This window comes from Salmo salar, chromosome 10 (genome assembly GCF_965601325.2).
Source record: "Salmo salar chromosome 10, fSalSal1, whole genome shotgun sequence".
Taxonomy (NCBI): domain Eukaryota; kingdom Metazoa; phylum Chordata; class Actinopteri; order Salmoniformes; family Salmonidae; genus Salmo; species Salmo salar.
Window position 1 is genome coordinate 83,980,785 of NC_138300.1, and position 19,301 is coordinate 84,000,085.

Consider the following 19,301-nt stretch of genomic DNA (forward strand, 5'->3'; position numbering starts at 1 on the left):
CCAAAATAACTGATAGAAATGTTGGTATTTCAGAAAAGCTAACTGCTGACCCTAGCAAAAATGTAAATAGCGGTACTATTGTTGATAACGATTTTTTGTAATTTAAATAAAAAAATGTTTAACTTGCTAACAGTAGGCTTATACTGTAAGATACTGTTGTTTTTATGTGTTTCACCGTAATACGTCACATAGAAGAAGGAACAAACTATGGTGTATTCTTTCTGTCTTTCCTTCCTCTGTAGTTCTAATGAAGGATCGGTGCAAGCTCTTCTGTCGGGTTACCGGGACAATGGCCTACTATCAGCTGAAGGACCGCGTCATCGACGGCACACCATGTGGCCCAGACACCTACGACATCTGCGTTCAAGGCCTCTGTCGGGTAACTGTACTCCCTTGCATCAACACTGTGTATCAAACACAGCTACACACTTATATGTTCTCTCAGATGTGTCTGTCTATATCAGCATATCGCTTACAATGTTGTGAAATGTTGCTGATGCTGACCTTCTGTATCACAGTGTGCACACACACACACACACACGTTTTCACAATTTTTGCCTCCTCAAAGAGAAATTTGTAGTTTTGTGGATGTTGGGTTGAGGATAACATCTATTTTTAGTGCAGGTTTGTGACCACTGATGACAGCGATAGCCCTTGGTGTGACCCCATGTCTGACTGGTGTGTGTCTGTGTGACTCTCTGTCCGATTGGTTTGTCTCTGTGTGACCGCCTGTCTGATTGGTTTGTCTCTGTGGCGTTTCCACAGCAAGCAGGCTGTGACCATGTGTTGAACTCCAAGGCGAAGAACGACAAGTGTGGAGTGTGTGGAGGGGACAACTCCTCCTGCAAAACCCTCGCTGGGACCTTCAACGACGCCGAGTATGGTAAGCCTGGCTGCCTTTCTTCTGTTTCCCTGTAATACAAAATACTTGCACACTGTTCACAACAACAATTGTCGATGAACAGGTGAAGTACAATACGCTTGTCATAAACCATTCGACACTTGGATACTGCACCAAATGAACAAAGAATTATGACAGAACTTTTGGATGCTAGTGAAGGCAATTATTATTTTCCTTTTGCTTTGGGACAATGCTTTGCATAACGGATGTCCTGAAAAAGTCCCCAAACCTGTGCAAAGCCCAGGTAAACACTGGAAGTTCTCAAACTGACCCCCTCAAACGCATGATTAGTATGATATCTCATCCCAGGCCAATCGCTAATTACATCCAATCACCTTCAAGTCTGAGCTGCAAAATAACAAAATAACATGAGCAGAAATGACCACAGGTGTGGCTCCGGTCAAGTTTACTCAATATTAGTTTTGTTCTTCGCTTCTCTTTGTCTCTGTCTGTCCGGTCCTCCGCTTGTGTCTGTACCGAGGAGTCCTGGGCCAAGCATGTGAAACCAGACCCTCTCTCTCCCTCCTCCCTCTCTCCAGCCAGGCTCAGCTATCCCAGGGTGCACAGGGGTGTCTTTCCTTTAGGACTGTGTTTACATTCTGCGGTCGCCTTGCGGTTGCATTCGATTGTATGTGTGGTCAATGGTTGTTTCGGGTGCTTCGAGGGCCTGTGGAGGCGCTGTGGCTTTCTCTAAGGGGGACCTGGTCTGCGGTTTACTCAGTTCACCTACTCCTTGTACCTATGTGCTTAAGCTGTCGTGACCGGTTAGAGCGGGAATTTAACATGATACTTAAAACCTAACAGCACAGAAGAGACATTTATGCCGCTGTTTGTTTTTAGCACTGAAGTGAATGGGTTTGAATTGACTTGTCACGAACCTTCTTCAGCAATTGCTGTTTACCAACTACTTTATGTTGTTTATTTTTGTTTTGGTTGATGCTGAAAGACCTTTTTCTTGTGGTACCAGAGTTACTGTAGCGTATAAGGGTTAAGGGCCTATTACTTTGACTACATAGACAATGCACTTCAATCAACAATAGTAACCACCGAATGTAGCCTATGGGTAATGTTGCCATGGGGATCGTTTGACCGCGGATCTTGGACTGGGGTGTAATGATTGATTATTCCAGTGCTCCTAGATTGAAGGATAAACTGTGTGTTGGAGTGTGTGGTTGGCCAGTCGGCTGGTCGGTGTGACGAGAGATAACCTTTAGTAGTGCTAGCCCTGAGTGGCCCATGCCGTTCTCTCTCTTCTCCATTTCTCCCCCTCTCTCACCTCTCTTTAATCCGGTTCTCTCTTCCAACCCCTTTCCTCTCTGACTGCTCTCCTCTCCCCTCACTCCAATATGTCTTCAAACTCCATCCTCCTAGTTCTCTCCCCTCTTTCCACCTCTCTCTTTGTCCCTTTGATCGCTATCTCCTGTTCTTTTTCTACTCTCTTCCTCCTTCCCGTTCACCTCTTCCCTCTCTTCTACTCAAGTCTCTCTTCCACCCTCTTCCCATTCACCTCTTTTCTCTCCCCTCTTCTCTCTCCTCTTCCCTCTACCCATGTCGGCCTGTCATGGAACACAGACCCAGGGAAATTACAGGGCAATCGCCAGACCGGCCCGGGGAGTAATTACATATTATTTCACGGGTGGGCCTCTGTGAGTGAAATTAACCTTCTACAGGTTATTTGAGAGCTCCTCTTATTTTTCCAAGTGTGACATTTTAATCCCAGAGGTAAAAGCTCGCCTTCCCTTCCCATGGAAGAGCACAGATCCTGAATCCTACAGCATAGTGAAGCCATTAAATCAAGGTGTGACTGTTCTGTTCAGTACTGGGAGTACTGGGACTGTTGTGGTTGCCCTTCGCTTTCTCACCGTAAACTACATCGCTCTCTGGCTTTCTCTCTCTCCTTTCGTTCTCTCTCTTTCTCTTTCGTTCTCTCTCTCTCTGTTTCTCTCTCTCCATCCAGGTTACAACACAGTAGTTCGGATCCCTGCAGGAGCCACCAACATTGATATCAAGCAGGTCAGCTACTCTGGGAAGCCGGAGGATGACAACTACCTCGGTGAGTGTGTGTGTGTGTGTGTGTGTGTATGTGTATGTGATCACTGTTCTGGATGTCACCTCAGTCCCCTGTGCTTATGTGTGATGGTGTCACTAGTTAGCCACTGTGCCTCACACCAAGCCAACTCACTCACAGCCAGTTTATGACAAATAATTTCAAACTATAGAGGCTTATAGCGATTTTTATTTTTGCCCCTTTAAATGGTGTGCACCATACAATAGGTCAATGTGATTCTCCCCCTCCTCTATCAAAGGGCAGCCATTGGTCTGAACATGGTTACCCACCAGCGACCTCAGCTGTAGGTACAAGGTAAGGAAGGGGGTGAGGAAGTATGGACTAATGCAAAAACCGCTGGTCATTTATACCAGTCAGAATGTATATGGAGGAAGCATGGCGGGGTGTGGGCCCACATAGTCAGGCCATAAGGGCTAGCTGGGAAAGAAAACGGAGTGGCAGAATGAGAGGATGATGAATGAGTGTAGAATAGGTGCTAATTAGAGGCATGTGTAACCAGGCCTGATGAAAGTACATAGGGGCTGGATGAGATGGACCATGGCTGTGTGTGTGTGTGTGTGTGTGTGCATTTGAAAATCTTAATTTAATAAAACAACCACATTTTGAGAGTAGTTTTTATGATAGCGAAAAAAACATACACACTTTGCAGTCTTGATCGTGTACTTTAACACTAAGTATGTTTCATTACCTATTGAAATAAATATGTATTCCTCAAATAATTTGACTGTGTCATCGATTCACAGATTAATATAACATATGTGGTAAACTGAGACTTAAAACATCTATCCAGGCGTTGTAAGATCTGGCATACATCGACAACAACTGGGCAGAGGAATGCGACAATAGCCTACCTAAAGCCTTCACACGTTTCACGTGTGTAGGTTGTTGTTATTGTCGGCCAAACAACATGGCACTACAGTCAAAGGCTCTATATGTAGCAAGCAATGTAAAGTGGAAGGTCTCTAATCAAAGATAAATGGAATTAAAATTACGGGTTAAATTAGCTAAATGAGAAGGAGGATGCTACAACAAGCAACCGACAGGTAGGCTGTTGTATAATCTGAATGGAGTTGTTGTAGACGAGGACAGGGAGCATAACCACATAGCCTAATTTAGCCTCGCTAGATGGCTATTAGCTAGCTCCTTCACATTGACTTGACGCAGTAAAGACAGGCACTACCAGACCAGGTTGGATGGTTGATAACCTGTGGCATCTACACGTTTGTAGCACGAGTCAGTATGGCTACCTTTTTCTCTCTCTCTCCGTGCCAGAAACCTTGTTATTTCAGAAATAATGACATTATTTAAAATACCCATCCCTACTGGAGACCTAGCCCATTCATAAACGCTAACTACGGCCACATCTCCACCTTACAGCACTTGTTTACGGAAGACATAGGCGGCCACCTGTGCTAATGATCTATCTAGTGTACCCTGAACACCTAACACCAGTGCTAATGATCTATCTAGTGTGCCCTGAACACCTAACACCTGTGCTAACGATCTATCTAGTGTGCCCTGAACACCTAACACCAGTGCTAACGATCTATCTAGTGTGCCCTGAACACCTAACACCTGTGCTAATGATCTATCTAGTGTGCCCTGAACACCTAACACCTGTGCTAATGATCTATCTAGTGTGCCCTGAACACCTAACACCAGTGCTAATGATCTATCTAGTGTGCCCTGAACACCTAACACCAGTGCTAATGATCTATCTAGTGTGCCCTGAACACCTAACACCTGTGCTAATGATCTATCTAGTGTGCCCTGAACACCTAACACCAGTGCTAATGATCTATCTAGTGTGCCCTGAACACCTAACACCTGTGCTAATGATCTATCTAGTGTGCCCTGAACACCTAACACCTGTGCTAATGATCTATCTAGTGTGCCCTGAACACCTAACACCTGTGCTAATGATCTATCTAGTGTGCCCTGAACACTTAACACCTGTGCTAATGATCTATCTAGTGTGCCCTGAACACCTAACACCTGTGCTAATGATCTATCCAGTGTGCCCTGAACACCTAACACCTGTGCTAATGATCTATCTAGTGTGCCCTGAACACCTAACACCTGTGCTAATGATCTATCTAGTGTGCCCTGAACACCTAACACCTGTGCTAATGATCTATCCAGTGTGCCCTGAACACCTAACACCAGTGCTAATGATCTATCCAGTGTGCCCTGAACACCTAACACCTGTGCTAATGATCTATCTAGTGTACCCTGAACACCTAACACCAGTGCTAATGATCTATCCAGTGTGCCCTGAACACCTAACACCTGTGCTAATGATCTATCCAGTGTGCCCTGAACACCTATGTGTAAACCTAATCGGGGAGGAAGTGTAGCTTGTCAACTGGAGCACACATGGAGTTTGGATCTGTTCAAATCTGCTACAGGAGGTGTATCTTTTTTATTTGAAAGATTATTTCTCACTGATTTAAAAGATAAGGGCCATATGTTTCGAAAACCGAACGCAAGCTATGATTGCCGTTTCTAACGTAGCATCGGAGTTATAGTTCAACATGGCCAACCGTGAGCGAAGCTAATCGCTGAAAGGGTTTTCGAGAACCACAGGAGACCTAATCACACACACATTGTTTCAACATGGGCTCTCTCACATTGTAATTACATTGTAATTACTGCATATTTCTCAGAACCATCATTTGTGTGTGTGTGTTGAAGGGGTTAGCTAGTTGGTGTTTGGTTGTTAGTGTGTATATCAGGGTTGGTTCAGCATGTGTGCGTTTGTGTTTGTGCTTGCTTTTATGTAATTGTTTTGATTTGGAGGCTACTTTGTTAGCATTGTAATGTCAGTTGGCAAGGAGAGTCACGCAGTCTAGCTCCAAATTACTGCAATTTGGAGCCACCAATTTTTTTTTACTTACCCCCATGCAACAATGGCTTTGCAGAACATTATTGGTTTGAAGTCAATGAATGTTTATACTACTTTCCCCCTCAAACTATTGTCATAACCTGAAACCCACAAGACTCAGAGTAAATTGCAAAGAAAGCCGTTTTTCTGAAATGTGTTGAGGCTATATTTTATATTTATATATTTTCTCTCTTTTTTTTTGTTGTTTCCTTTCAGCTTTATCTGACAGCCATTCTAACTTTCTCCTGAATGGAAACTTTGTGGTGGCCATGTTCAAAAGGGAAATCACCTTCAAGGGAACCGTCATTGAGTACAGCGGCTCAGACACCAAAGAGGAGCGCATTAACTGCACTGAACGCCTTGAGGAGGAACTCATCCTACAGGCAAGGCTGACGTCTGTCTCTGTCTGTCTCTCTCTCTCTCTCTTTGTTTCTGTCTTTCTCACGTTCTGCTCTTTTTCTCTCTCCCCCTCTCCTTCCTCATCTCTCCTTCTATATTGCTAAAGCTTTTTCTCATTGTTGCCCTAGGTCCTGTGTGTGGGGAACCTGTACAACCCAGACGTGCGCTACTCGTTCAACATCCCCATCGAGGAGCACAGGGAGCAGTTTGTGTGGGACCCCTCGGGCTCCTGGCTGGAGTGCAGCCGCGTGTGTCAGGGTAAGGTCATAGTCGTCCACCCAATTAGCCATGTGTCCTTGCAGCCCCTCTGCTCTGACCCAGTTGATCACATCCTAGTACATCAGGGTTCCCCAACAGACTGAATATTATTATGTTGTGCTATTGTTTCATTCATTTCTCACTTCCCCCCTTGCTGCTCCTCTTATAGACATTCTACATCCTGCCTCCCACCCAACGGACACTTACCCTGCCCCCACCCCCCAATGGACATTTATTATTGCTACAGTTGTGTCTAAACACTGAGTGTAAAACATTAAGAACTCCTTCCTAATGAGTTGCACCACCTTCTGCCCTCAGAACAGAATCAATTTGTCAGGGCTTGGACTCTACAAGGTGTCGAAAGTGTTCCACAGGGATGCTGGCCCATGTTGACTCCAATGCTTCCCACAGTTGTGTCAAGTTGGCTGGATGTCTTTTGGGTGCTGAACCATTCTTGATACACACAGTAAACTGTTGAGCGTGAAAACCCCAGCAGCGTTGCAGTTTTTGACACAAACCAGTGCGCCTGGCACCTACTACCATACCCCGTTCAAAGGCACTTAAATATTCTGTCTTGCCCATTCACCCTCTGAGTGGCACACATACACAATCCATGTCTCAAATGTCTCAAGACTTAAAAGTCATTCTATAACTTGTCTCCTCCCCTTCATCTACACTGACTGAAGTGGCTTTAACAGGTGACATCAATAAGGGATCATAGCTTTCCCCTGGTCAGTCTGTGTCATGGAAAGAGAAGGTGTTCTTAATGTTTTGTGCACTCAGTGTATATTATTATTATTATTATTGTCTCATTCACTTTATTATAAAACTTTTTACCTACACTGTTGGATCTCGGCGCATAATAGTTTCACTGTACCCTGCGATTACATCTGCGACCCTGTGCATGTGACTAATAAACTCATCTAATCTAGGCGGCCTGCGGGCCAAAAACATTATTGTTGTTCTTGGACATAAAAATCTGTGAAATAACCAGGAAATGAGCTCAACGTGATTTTAATTTAGGAAATCTGTTGCCAGGTAGTCCCATGCTTAAATAGAGAGGCACGTAATCATATCCCATGTTATTGAGGTTTGAAATGATTCTGTTTTTGACAAATACTAAATCAGATTGGCATTCTTGTGGTCAATCTGCAGTGTAAAAATGATTTAAAAACTATGTTCCAACCATCCGCTCAAGGAAATACCAGACCACGGCTGAATCTAGTTGGGGACTCCTGCAGTACACTTCCCACCCCCTGAGCCTATAAGCAGGGGCTGATACTTCCTTTGCCTCAGAGCATACAGCATCATTAGCAGGATCCAGTTGAAACTGTTTGATCCCAGCCCCGCTAAGACCATTTGGTCTGGGACCCAATGGCAGGAAGTTGATCAAAACATGTAAAGGAGGGGGGGAAATGCATTCCTTGGCAGTCGATCCTTTAGTCAAATGGGGTCTAATGCAAAGTTTACCTGTGTGTGTGCGTGTACCAGGGTTGTCCTATTTTATTTTTAAAGACAATAAATACAACTTTTGCCAGCCAAAATGGCCAGTAGAAAACAAATTCCATTACAAAATAATGCTTTTTATTAATTGATGGCAATACCAGTAGATGGAAATACATTTGGCCATTATTTGGCCATCAGTCTAATTTGCATAATTTTGTGGAATTCAATTGGCCTGTGCATATTTCTGTTAGTCATCATGTATCTTATTTATCCAACTCAACTATCACACGCGCACAGCATACAGAGCCTATTTTGAGCGGGATTTCTCCTGCAGAGCCTCAGCTGGTTGCTGCTGTAGTAAAACATGTTTTCAATAAACCTACCATTAAAATTATAGACTGATCATTTCTTTGCCAGTGTGCAAACGTACAAAATCAGCAGGGGATCAAATACTTTTTTCCCTCACTGTATTTCATATTATGAGGCATGTCTTACTTTGCATCAAAGTAGACTATAGGCAAAATCCTACCATGGAAACGTGGAGGCAATTATTTTATAAAGAATTCATATGCGGGGAGTGAGTTTCAAGTTTGGGGAAGCTTACTTCATTTATCCTACCATTTTTACCATTCTCCGTGCCAGTTATGATTTTCATATGCGCATTTTCTTGGAACAGTTGAAACACTGATCCATTGGCGGCTAAAGAAATGAGAGCATTGAACTCGTAGCCTATAGGCCAATGCAGCAGTAGTCCCCTTCTTCTTGTCTCAACATTTTAAATGACACTCGACACATTATCTTCACACATATTTTAGATGCTTTTCATTGACAGCCCCAACTCAATCATCAGCTGGGCCTATTGCCTCGCTCACTGCCCATACTTTGGGCTTCCCAAATAGGCATAGGTCTACGAGCTTGTGATTTGAAACAGTCCACAGTTCTTTTTTTTAAAGAAGCTAATGATCCTCGATTCCTCTGTGGCTAAGTCATGCTTTCTGGTGAAGTATTTTTTTCATGATTTTCTTTCTTTCTGTATAGACAGGAGTAATTATATAATTTTGGGACATTTATTTACTTCTCTATTGGACTCACCACTATGCCATTTCTCTCCTGTTCTATTGGTTTTCATATCAACTTTCTGTCATTGTCCAGAAGCCAAAGGCACAATCCTAGTCATATTAACAACCCATCCTAGTTGTTGCATCGTTAGATTCCCCCTCTTTCTAAGTTTCTAACAGAGATCTTCGTCTCTGTCACATATGGAACAGCTATCAGGTGCGCTGTTTAGAATGGTGTTTTCCCAGCTGTGCTGTTTAGAATGGTGTTTTCCCAGCTGTGCTGTTTAGAATGGTGTTTTCCCAGCTGTGCTGTTTAGAATGGTGTTTTCCCAGCTGTGCTGTTTAGAATGGTGTTTTCCCAGCTGTGCTGTTTAGAATGGTGTTTTCCCAGCTGTGCTGTTTAGAATGGTGTTTTCCCAGCTGTGCTGTTTAGAATGGTGTTTTCCCAGCTGTGCTGTTTAGAATGGTGTTTTCCCAGCTGTGCTGTTTAGAATGGTGTTTTCCCAGCTGTGCTGTTTAGAATGGTGTTTTCCCAGCTGTGCTGTTTAGAATGGTGTTTTCCCAGCTGTGCTGTTTAGAATGGTGTTTTCCCAGCTGTGCTGTTTAGAATGGTGTTTTCCCAGCTGTGCTGTTTAGAATGGTGTTTTCCCAGCTGTGCTGTTTAGAATGGTGTTTTCCCAGCTGTGCTGTTTAGAATGGTGTTTTCCCAGCTGTGCTGTTTAGAATGGTGTTTTCCCGCAAAATGCATTTTGGCAAATGTTTGAAAATGACATTTTATTGGCTGCTTCCATACATAATCTACGTGTTTTGTTGAGATGAATTACCATAATCTACATGTGATTTCTGTCATTCTGAGCACTGTGGGTGGACAACCTAATGGGTTTATGCACCCAAATGCATATGGATTCTGTCAATTTCTCAAATGGCCGGTAAATTTTACCGGTCACGTTGTCCGGCGCCACATTTTCCTAATGGAATCCCTGGTCTGTGTGTGTGTGTGTGTGTGTGTGTGTGTATAGGTGAGCGATGGCGCAAGGCAGCGTGTGTGAGGAAGAGTGACCACCTGGGGGTTTCTGACCAGCGCTGTGAGCCTCTACCCCGTCCCAACGCTGCCACTGAGCCATGTAACACTGACTGTGAACTCAGGTAGATACACACACACACACACACACACACACACACACACACACACACACACACACACATTCACTGTATATCTGTTAAGCAGACACTAACCCATATAACCTGTTGCAGGTGGCACATAGCAGGGAAGAGTGAGTGCTCTGCTAAGTGTGGCCCTGGCTACCGGACCCTGGACGTGCAGTGTATGAGGTACAGCTCGCTGAAGAGGCAGAGTGAGAGGGTGGAGGGGAGGGCCTGTTCTGACCTACCCAAACCACAGGCCAGAGAGGCCTGCCACGGCGACTGTCTGCTCAAGAGCTGGCAGTACAGCACCTGGTCCCAGGTCAGTGGAAACTACAGTCAAAGACACACATCATCTAAGTGAAAGATGATTATAATACTTGTTTTCACTACGTGATGCTATTGCACGTTGTCTTGATAAAAAGCCTCTTCATTTCTCGTCTCCTCATGCATGACAGATGTTACTTGACTTTTGCTTCCGTGTTACTATAAGTGAACATGATATAGACTCGAGGTAAAAGTGGGTATGTTATGCGTTTGGTGCAGTGCAAGTTGAATGGTGAGTCTCATGCTGATTGTAACGTGTTGTGACGTGGGCAGTGTTCTAAGACGTGTGGTCACGGGGCCCGTACCAGGGACTCCTACTGTATGAACAACCTGGGGAGGAGACTGGTGGACAGGGACTGTAGTGACTCCCTGAGACTGGTCACCGAGAGCTGCAACGACCAGGCCTGCCCTGGCTGGTCAGCCAGCGAGTGGAGCGAGGTACAAGACACACACATGCGCCTGCACACACACACACACACACACATAAGCACGTCTATAAACACACATTATATAAACATTCCTACACACATAATAACACACACATAAATACTGTATATACACGCTTTATAAACTATATGCGTATCAATGTAAACACACAGATTTGCTCTAACATGCACACACACACTTTGAGGATAACATTTTACACATTTTACACACACATAATCACCCTCCCCACTCACACACGCCCTTCATACACACAAACAAGTTTAGACTTTATTCAACCTGATCTCATAGTTTCACTTCGGAATTTGCCGTAATTGGATGAACGTCAATTTTTGACCCATTAATTCCGTGTGGTTACAGGGTTAAAACAGAAACAACTCAAAGGGTTAAGCTTTGAGCCTCGTCAAGTTTGAGCCAGTGCTGTGCATTTTTTTAGTTTTTAGTTTTTGGACCTTTTCAAACGTCCAAAATCGACGGCTCTTTGTTGTGACCAACTTGACTTTATTAGTCTTCCTCCTACACCCCGTCTTTCCCTCTGTGTCCCCTCCCAGTGCTTGGTGACGTGTGGGAAGGGGATGAGGCACAGGCAGGTGTCCTGTAGCATGGGGGTAGGAGAGGAGAAGCTGAGCGAACACTTCTGTGACCCGAACGCTAAGCCTCCGGCTGTGGGGAGCTGTGAGCTGCCAGAGTGTGCCTCCTGGCAGGTCGGAGTCTGGGGACCGGTGAGTCCAGATGGATCAGTGTGTGTGTGTGTGTGTGTGTGTGTGTGTGTGTGTGTCTGACAGAATCAGATTCTTGGTGTACGTCTGTGTTTGAATCTTAGTGTGTGCATAGGAGTGCAATAGTTAATGTTGGAGTGAGTGACATTATAATGTGTGTTATTTATGTCTGGTTGTACATACAGTATATCCCCTTCTTTTCCCAGTGTGTGTCTGTGTGTGGGGTCAGATTTATTCCGACAGGATATGAGGGCTGAGTGAAAGCGCTAGGGAGGAAATGGCAGCTCAAGCCAGAGCACACCACTCCATAACTCACCAGGCTGTTAGGTTTCCCCACTGCCTTAGAAGGAGCCACACACACACACACACACACACACACACACACACACACACACTCACACACACCTTGTGAGTCTGCTAGTCCAATACTCTGTCTATACGCTAGAGGTCTTCACGAGTCCAAGAAGTTGGACCCAAGGGCAATCAGACCCGACCCGAATGGACCTGAGGATAACTCGACCTAGACCAGACCCGATTGGACCTGAGGATAACTCGACCTAGACCAGACCCGATTGGACCTGTGGATAACTCGACCTAGACCAGACCCGATTGGACCTGAGGGTAACTCGACCTAGACCAGACCCGATTGGACCTGAGGATAACTCGACCTAGACCGGACCCGAATGGACCTGAGGATAACTCGACCTAGACCAGACCCGATTGGACCTGAGGGTAACTCGACCTAGACCAGACCCGATTGGACCTGAGGATAACTCGACCTAGACCCGACCCGAATGGACCTGAGGATAACTCGACCTAGACCAGACCCGATTGGACCTGAGGGTAACTCGACCTAGACCAGACCCGATTGGACCTGAGGATAACTCGACCTAGACCAGACCCGATTGGACCTGAGGATAACTCGACCTAGACCAGACCTGATTGGACCTGAGGATAACTCGACCTAGACCCGACCCGAATGGACCTGAGGATAACTCGACCTAGACCCGACCTGATTGGACCTGAGGATAACTCGACCTAGACCAGACCTGATTGGACCCAAGTGACAAAATAATGTTTATCAGCCAAGTTGCTCTTCTGGTTAACGAGTCTTTATAGGTTGGCTAAGCCTTCTATAACTCAATTAATTTACCTTATTGCATAAAATAAATATGCTGTAGCGCTGTGGTTGGGTCCATTTTGATCCACCCAGCTGTAATTATATAGACCCTGGGACCTGATGACAATCAAACAGGAGCCAACCCTGTCCCGAGGAAAGTTAGAATTTCAGACCCGAACCCGATTGGGCCGCAGTCGGGTCTCGGGTATGTCTGGTCCACTCAGACCCACTCAGACCTCTACTATACGCACACCCGGTCTGGAGATTTGAAGTTTGAAATGATTGAATAAGTAAATGAATGAGCAAATTAGCAAATAAATAAATGAATGAGCAAATTAGCGAATTGAGGAATGTCTTTGACCATTCATTGACTCAACTGAACGAGTTGGCGGAATACTCAGATACTTCTATTGACAGAGCTGGTATAGATCTGTCTGTTAATACCTATGTAATCCTAATCTACTGCCCAAATAAACCTATCCTGCAGCACTTCCTCCACCTTCTCACCACCAAATGTGCACCCCTACACACACACACGCACACACACGCACACACACACACACACACACACACACACACACACACACACACACACACACACACACACACACACACGCAGCGATCTGGGGTAGAAGGTGGGCATCTGGGGAGGTAGTAGGCTTCAATTACACTGAGTTAGACTGGGCTTAGCTGGGCTAGACTCTGTGTGAGTTAAAACTGCGTCCACCCTTCCTTCCTTGAAGTAATCACGGATCTGCTAGCCAAGGTTTTACTGTCTGACCCTGTGTGTCTCTCCTGTGTGTTGTGGCAGTGTGCGGTGACGTGTGGCCATGGTTACCAGATGCGGGCTGTGAGGTGTGTGTCAGGGGCATATGGTGACACGGTGGATGACAGGGAGTGTAACGCTGCATCCAGACCCAGGGACAGCCAAGACTGTGAGGTGGCACCATGTCCCTGGGCCTCTCCTCAACACAGCACCGTCCGACCTGACAGCTCTGGTCAGTTCTTCACACAGTGGAGATACGGCTCCTGGACCACGGTGAACACACACACACACACACCCTTATATAGGCCCATACACACACACACACACACACCCTTATATAGGCCCATACACACACACACACACACACACACACACCCTTATATATGCCCATACACACTTACCTATACAGTAGCCCTCAGACTGGTACAGTAGATTCTAGAATGCAGCACACACCCCTGCTTCACACACCCCTGCTTCACACCCCTGCTTCACACACCCGCTCTCTCATCCTGGCCTCAGCAGTCTGTCAGCCTTGTTTAGGCTTCTGTCTGTCTAATGCTTTGTATTATTTTCCAGTGCAAATGAAAAACAGGTCTAAACACCAGGCTTGGGTTTCAAACATGAATCTCAGACTATCAGTAATGTCTGACTGAGAGGCGGTGAGCTCGCATGTCTAAGAGGAGGCTAGCGTAAGTGTGGTCCCTCCGGAAAAAAACCACACGTACTTTCCCCTCAGAAACGATACTGTCATCCTCTCGTGTGAAGTCATGGAAAGTTGGGTGTCATCATTACGATTGGGATACTGTATTCACATGTATTTTAGATGGTATTTACCGCTTGGTAATGTTCACTTTGTCCTCCTGTTGAGTTCGCTCGGGTGCAGCTAGAATATCACCAGGTGGAAATCTTATGAATCAGCTCTTTAATGGAGACAGAGAGAGAGAGAGAGAGAGAGAATGACCAATTATTCACACATACAGTTTGTTACAGTTACAGAGTAAGTGGCTGAAGTGGTGTCTCAAACGTTTGTAGAAATAGACTGTTGTTATATACCAGTATGAGTTGATATACTAAGCTACAGGACTGTTTTGCTAACACAGACTGGAATATATTCCGGGACCCAACTTGAGGAGTTTACCACATCAGTCACCGACTTCATTAATAAGTACGTTGACGCCGTCGTCCCCACTGTGACTGTACCTACAGTACATATCCCAACCAGAAGCCAGACAACATCCGCACTGAGCTAAAGGCTAGAGCTGCCGCGTTCAAGGAGCGGGGCACTAACCCGGACGCTTATAAGAAATTCCGCTACGCCTTTCGACGGACCATGAAACAGGCAAAGCATCAATACAGGACTAAGATCGAATCCTACTACACCATCGTCCGATGTGGCAAGGCTTGCAAACTATCATGGATTGCAAAGTGAAACCCAGCCATGAGCAACACTGAACCATGCGTGAGAACACCAGCTGTTTCGAACGACTGTGTGATCTCGCTCTCCATAGGCCAGATGGATGATTAGGATGTGTACTCAGAGCATGCGCTGACCAGTTGGCAAGTGTTTTCACGTACATTTTGCCCAAGGTAACCTGTCTAAATGACTATCGCCTCGTAGCACTCACATCTGTAGCCATGAAATGCTTTGAAAGGCTGGTCATGGCTCACATCAACACCATCATCCCAGACACCCTGGACCCACTCCAATAACGCATATTGTCCCAACAGATCCACAGATGACCAAATCTCTATTGCACTCCACACTGCCCTTTTACCCACTTGGATAAAAGGAACACCTACATGTGAATGTTGTTCATTGACTAGAGGTCAGCGTTCAACACCATGGTGCCCTCCAAGCTCATCACTAAGCTAAGGACCCTGAACACTGAACACCTCCCTCTGCAACTGGATCCTGGACTTACATTTACATTTACATTTACGTCATTTAGCAGACGCTCTTATCCAGAGCGACTTACAAATTGGTGCATTCACCTTATGATATCCAGTGGAACAACCACTTTACAATAGTACATCTATATCTTTTTGGGGGGGGAGGGTAGGGGGGGTGGGTTAGAAGGATTACTTAATCCTATCCCAGGTATTCCTTAAAGAGGTGGGGTTTCAGGTGTCTCCGGAAGGTGGTGATTGACTTCGCTGTCCTGGCGTTGTGAGGGAGCTTGTTCCACCATTGGGGTACCAGAGCAGCGAACAGTTTTGACTGGGCTGAGCGAGAACTGTGCTTCCGCAGAGGTAGGGAGGCGAGCAGGCCAGAGGTGGATGAACGCAGTGCCCTTCTTTGGGTGTAGTGACTGATCAGAGCCTGAAGGTACGGAGGTGCCGTTCCCCTCACAGCTCCGTAGGCAAGCACCATGGTCTTGTAGCAGATGCGAGCTTCAACTGGAAGCCAGTGGAGTGTGCGGAGGAGCGGGGTGACGTGAGAGAACTTGGGAAGGTTGAACACCAGGCGGGCTGTGGCGTTCTGGATGAGTTGTAGGGGTTTAATGGCACAGGCAGGGAGCCCCGCCAACAGCGAGTTGCAGTAATCCAGACGGGAGATGACAAGTGCCTGGATTAGGACCTGCGCCTCTTCCTGTGTGAGGCAGGGTCGTACTCTGCGAATGTTGTAGAGCATGAACCTACAGGATCGGGTCACCGCCTTGATGTTAGCGGAGAACGACAGGGTGTTGTCCAGGGTCACGCCAAGGCTCTTAGCACTCTGGGAGGAGGACACAATGGAGTTGTCAACCGTGATGGCGAGATCATGGAACGGGCAGTCCTTCCCCGGGAGGAAGAGCAGCTCTGTCTTGCCGAGGTTCAGCTTGAGGTGGTGATCCGTCATCCCCACTGATATGTCTGCCAGACATGCAGAGATGCGATTGGTTATCAGAAGGGGGAAAGGAGAAGATTAATTGTGTGTCGTCTGCGTAGCAATGATAGGAGAGACCATGTGAGGATATGAAAGAGCCAAATGACTTGGTGTATAGCGAGAATAGGAGAGGGCCTAGAACTGAGCCCTGGGGGACACCAGCGGTGAGAGCACGTGGTGCGGAGACGGATTCTCGCCATGCCACCTGGTAGGAGCGACCTGTCAGGTCGGACGCAATCCAAGAGTGAGCCGCGCCGGAGATGTCCAACTCGGAGAGGGTGGAGAGGAGGATCTGATGGTTCACAGTATCAAAGGCAGCAGATAGGTCTAGAAGGATGAGAGCAGAGGAGAGAGAGTTAGCTTTAGCAGTGCGGAGAGCCTCCGTGACACAGAGAAGAGCAGTCTCAGTTGAATGACCAGTCTTGAAACCTGACTGATTTGGATCAAGAAGGTCATTCTGAGAGAGATAGCAAGAGAGCTGGCCAAGGATGGCACGCTCAAGAGTTTTGGAGAGGAAAGAAAGAAGGGATACTGGTCTGTAGTTGTTGACATTGGAGGGATCGAGTGTAGGTTTTTTGAGAAGGGGTGCAACTCTCACTCTCTTGAAGACGGAAGGGACGTAGCCAGCGGTCAAGGATGAGTTGATGAGCGAGGTGAGGTAAGGGAGAAGGTCTCCGGAAATGGTCTGGAGAAGAGAGGAGGGGAATGGGTCAAGCGGGCAGGTTGATGGGCGGCCGGCCGTCACAAGTCACAAGATTTCATCTGGAGAGAGAGGGGAGATAGAGGTCAAAGCATAGGGTAGGGCCGCCCACAGGTGGTGAGGGTATGCCCACAGGTGGTGAGGGTATGCAACAACACATCTGCCACGCTGACCCTCAACACGGGGGCCCTCATGGGTGCGTGCTTAGTCCCTTCCTGTACTCGTTGTTCACCCACAACTCACCCTACACCAATATCAAGTTTGCTGACAAGACAGTGGTAGGCCTAAATCATCGACGACGATGAGACAACCTATAGAGAGGTCAGAGACCTGGCAGTGTGATGCTCAGACAACAACCTTTCCATCAACATTAGCAAGACAAAGGAGCTGATTGTGGACTACAGGAAACGGAGGGTCGAGCACGTCCACACCCATATCGACAGGGCTGTAGTGGAGCGGGTCTAGAGCTTCAAGTTCCTTGGTGTTCACATCACTAAGGACCTATCATGGTCCAAACACACCAACACAGCCGTGAAGAGGGCACGGCAAGTCCTCTTCCCCCTCAGGAGCCTGAAAAGATTTGGCATGGATCCTCGAAAAAGTAATTCAGCTGCTCCATTGAGAGCATCTTGACTGGCTGCATCACCACTTGGTATGGCAACTGCTTGGCATCCGACCGTTTTGGATGGCAGGGGCCGAGCTCCCTGCCATCCAGGACCTCTATACTAGGCGGTGTCAGAGTAAGGCCCTAAATATTTACTCCAGCCACTCAAGTCATAGACTGTTAACTCTGCTACCGCACGGTAAGCGGTACTGATGCACCAAGTCTGGAACCAACAGGACCCTGAACAGCATCTAAACCCAAGCCATAAGACTGCTAAATAGTTAATAAAATAGCTACAGGGACTATCTGCATTGTCCCTTTTTGCAGTAACTTTCTTTGACTCATCACATACTCTGCTGTTACTGTTTACTACCTGTCACTTTATTACTAGTTATATGTACATTTACACCTCAGTTACCGCATACTCCTGCACATGGACTCAGTACTGGTACCCCTTGTATATAGACAGCCAAGTTAACATTACTCATTATGTATCTATTATTACTTTAATTATTACCTGTTTTAATTTTCTATTATTTCTCTATTTTCTTTCTCTCTGCATTGTAGGGAAGGGCCCATAAGCATTTCACTGTTTGATTTGTACTATTAGATATAGAAGGGAGACAGTTTGACACAATACTTTTACTATACGTCTGATCTTAAATGTTTGTGTTCCTCTGTGTGCCTGTCTCAGTGCTCTGTCTCCTGTGGGAAAGGGAAGCGTGCCCGTTACGTCAGCTGTCGGGACGCCCAGGGTGGAGTGGCAGACGAGTCCTACTGTGCCCAGCTGCTCCGGCCCCCAGAATCCTCAGCCTGCTTCAGCCCGTGTGGCCAGTGGCGCTCCTGGGAGTGGTCTCCTGTATGTTATAGTTGTAATATTTCCAACTCTATTAATATAAATATATGTCAACAGCTATTTTGGAGTAAATTTGCCTTTACTACTGAAAGAATGCATCACTTATGTCTGATGATTTGATCTTCTCTCTGCCCAGTGTTCAGTGATATGACCTTGTCTGTTCTCTGCCCAGTGTTCAGTGATATGACCTTGTCTGTTCTCTGCCCAGTGTTCAGTGATATGACCTTGTCTGTTCTCTGCCCAGTGTTCAGTGATATGACCTTGTCTGTTCTCTGCCCAGTGTTCAGTGATATGACCTTGTCTATTCTCTGCCCAGTGTTCAGTCATATGACCTTGTCTATTCTCTGCCCAGTGTTCAGTCATATGACCTTGTCTATTCTCTGCCCAGTGTTCAGTGATATGAACTTGTCTGTTCTCTGCCCAGTGTTCAGTGACGTGTGGTGTGGGCCGGGCCACCAGGCAGGTGGTGTGCAGTAACTACCACCACCAGGTGGACGAGTCCTTCTGCGATCAGGACGAGAGGCCCAGCACAGAGCAGGAGTGTACAGGCGCCCCCTGCCCCTCCGTGTACCGCCAGAGGCCCAACGACCAGCCCTACAGCCCCCACGACCCCGCCAGCCACCCGGGACACAGCAGCTGGAACGTCCCCTCGGCAGACAACCAGTGGAGGACGGGACCCTGGGGAGGAGTATGTACAGAACCATAGGACCATGTCACCTGACCATGTCACCTGACAAGGACC

General features: G+C 46.6%; 1 protein-coding gene across 1 annotated transcript in view; it reads left to right on the forward strand.

Annotated features, from left to right (window-relative positions):
• LOC106560968 (A disintegrin and metalloproteinase with thrombospondin motifs 20) overlaps positions 1–19,301 on the forward strand; it is a 131,842-nt gene that overhangs the window by 61,960 nt on the left and 50,581 nt on the right. The window contains exons 14-25 of the mRNA XM_014124457.3: positions 243–379; positions 766–883; positions 2,859–2,954; positions 6,070–6,236; positions 6,381–6,510; positions 10,034–10,160; positions 10,269–10,479; positions 10,758–10,922; positions 11,480–11,650; positions 13,579–13,806; positions 18,398–18,562; positions 18,984–19,247. Coding sequence (XP_013979932.2) covers positions 243–379; positions 766–883; positions 2,859–2,954; positions 6,070–6,236; positions 6,381–6,510; positions 10,034–10,160; positions 10,269–10,479; positions 10,758–10,922; positions 11,480–11,650; positions 13,579–13,806; positions 18,398–18,562; positions 18,984–19,247 — 1,979 coding nt within the window. The remainder of the gene's footprint in view (positions 1–242; positions 380–765; positions 884–2,858; positions 2,955–6,069; positions 6,237–6,380; positions 6,511–10,033; positions 10,161–10,268; positions 10,480–10,757; positions 10,923–11,479; positions 11,651–13,578; positions 13,807–18,397; positions 18,563–18,983; positions 19,248–19,301) is intronic.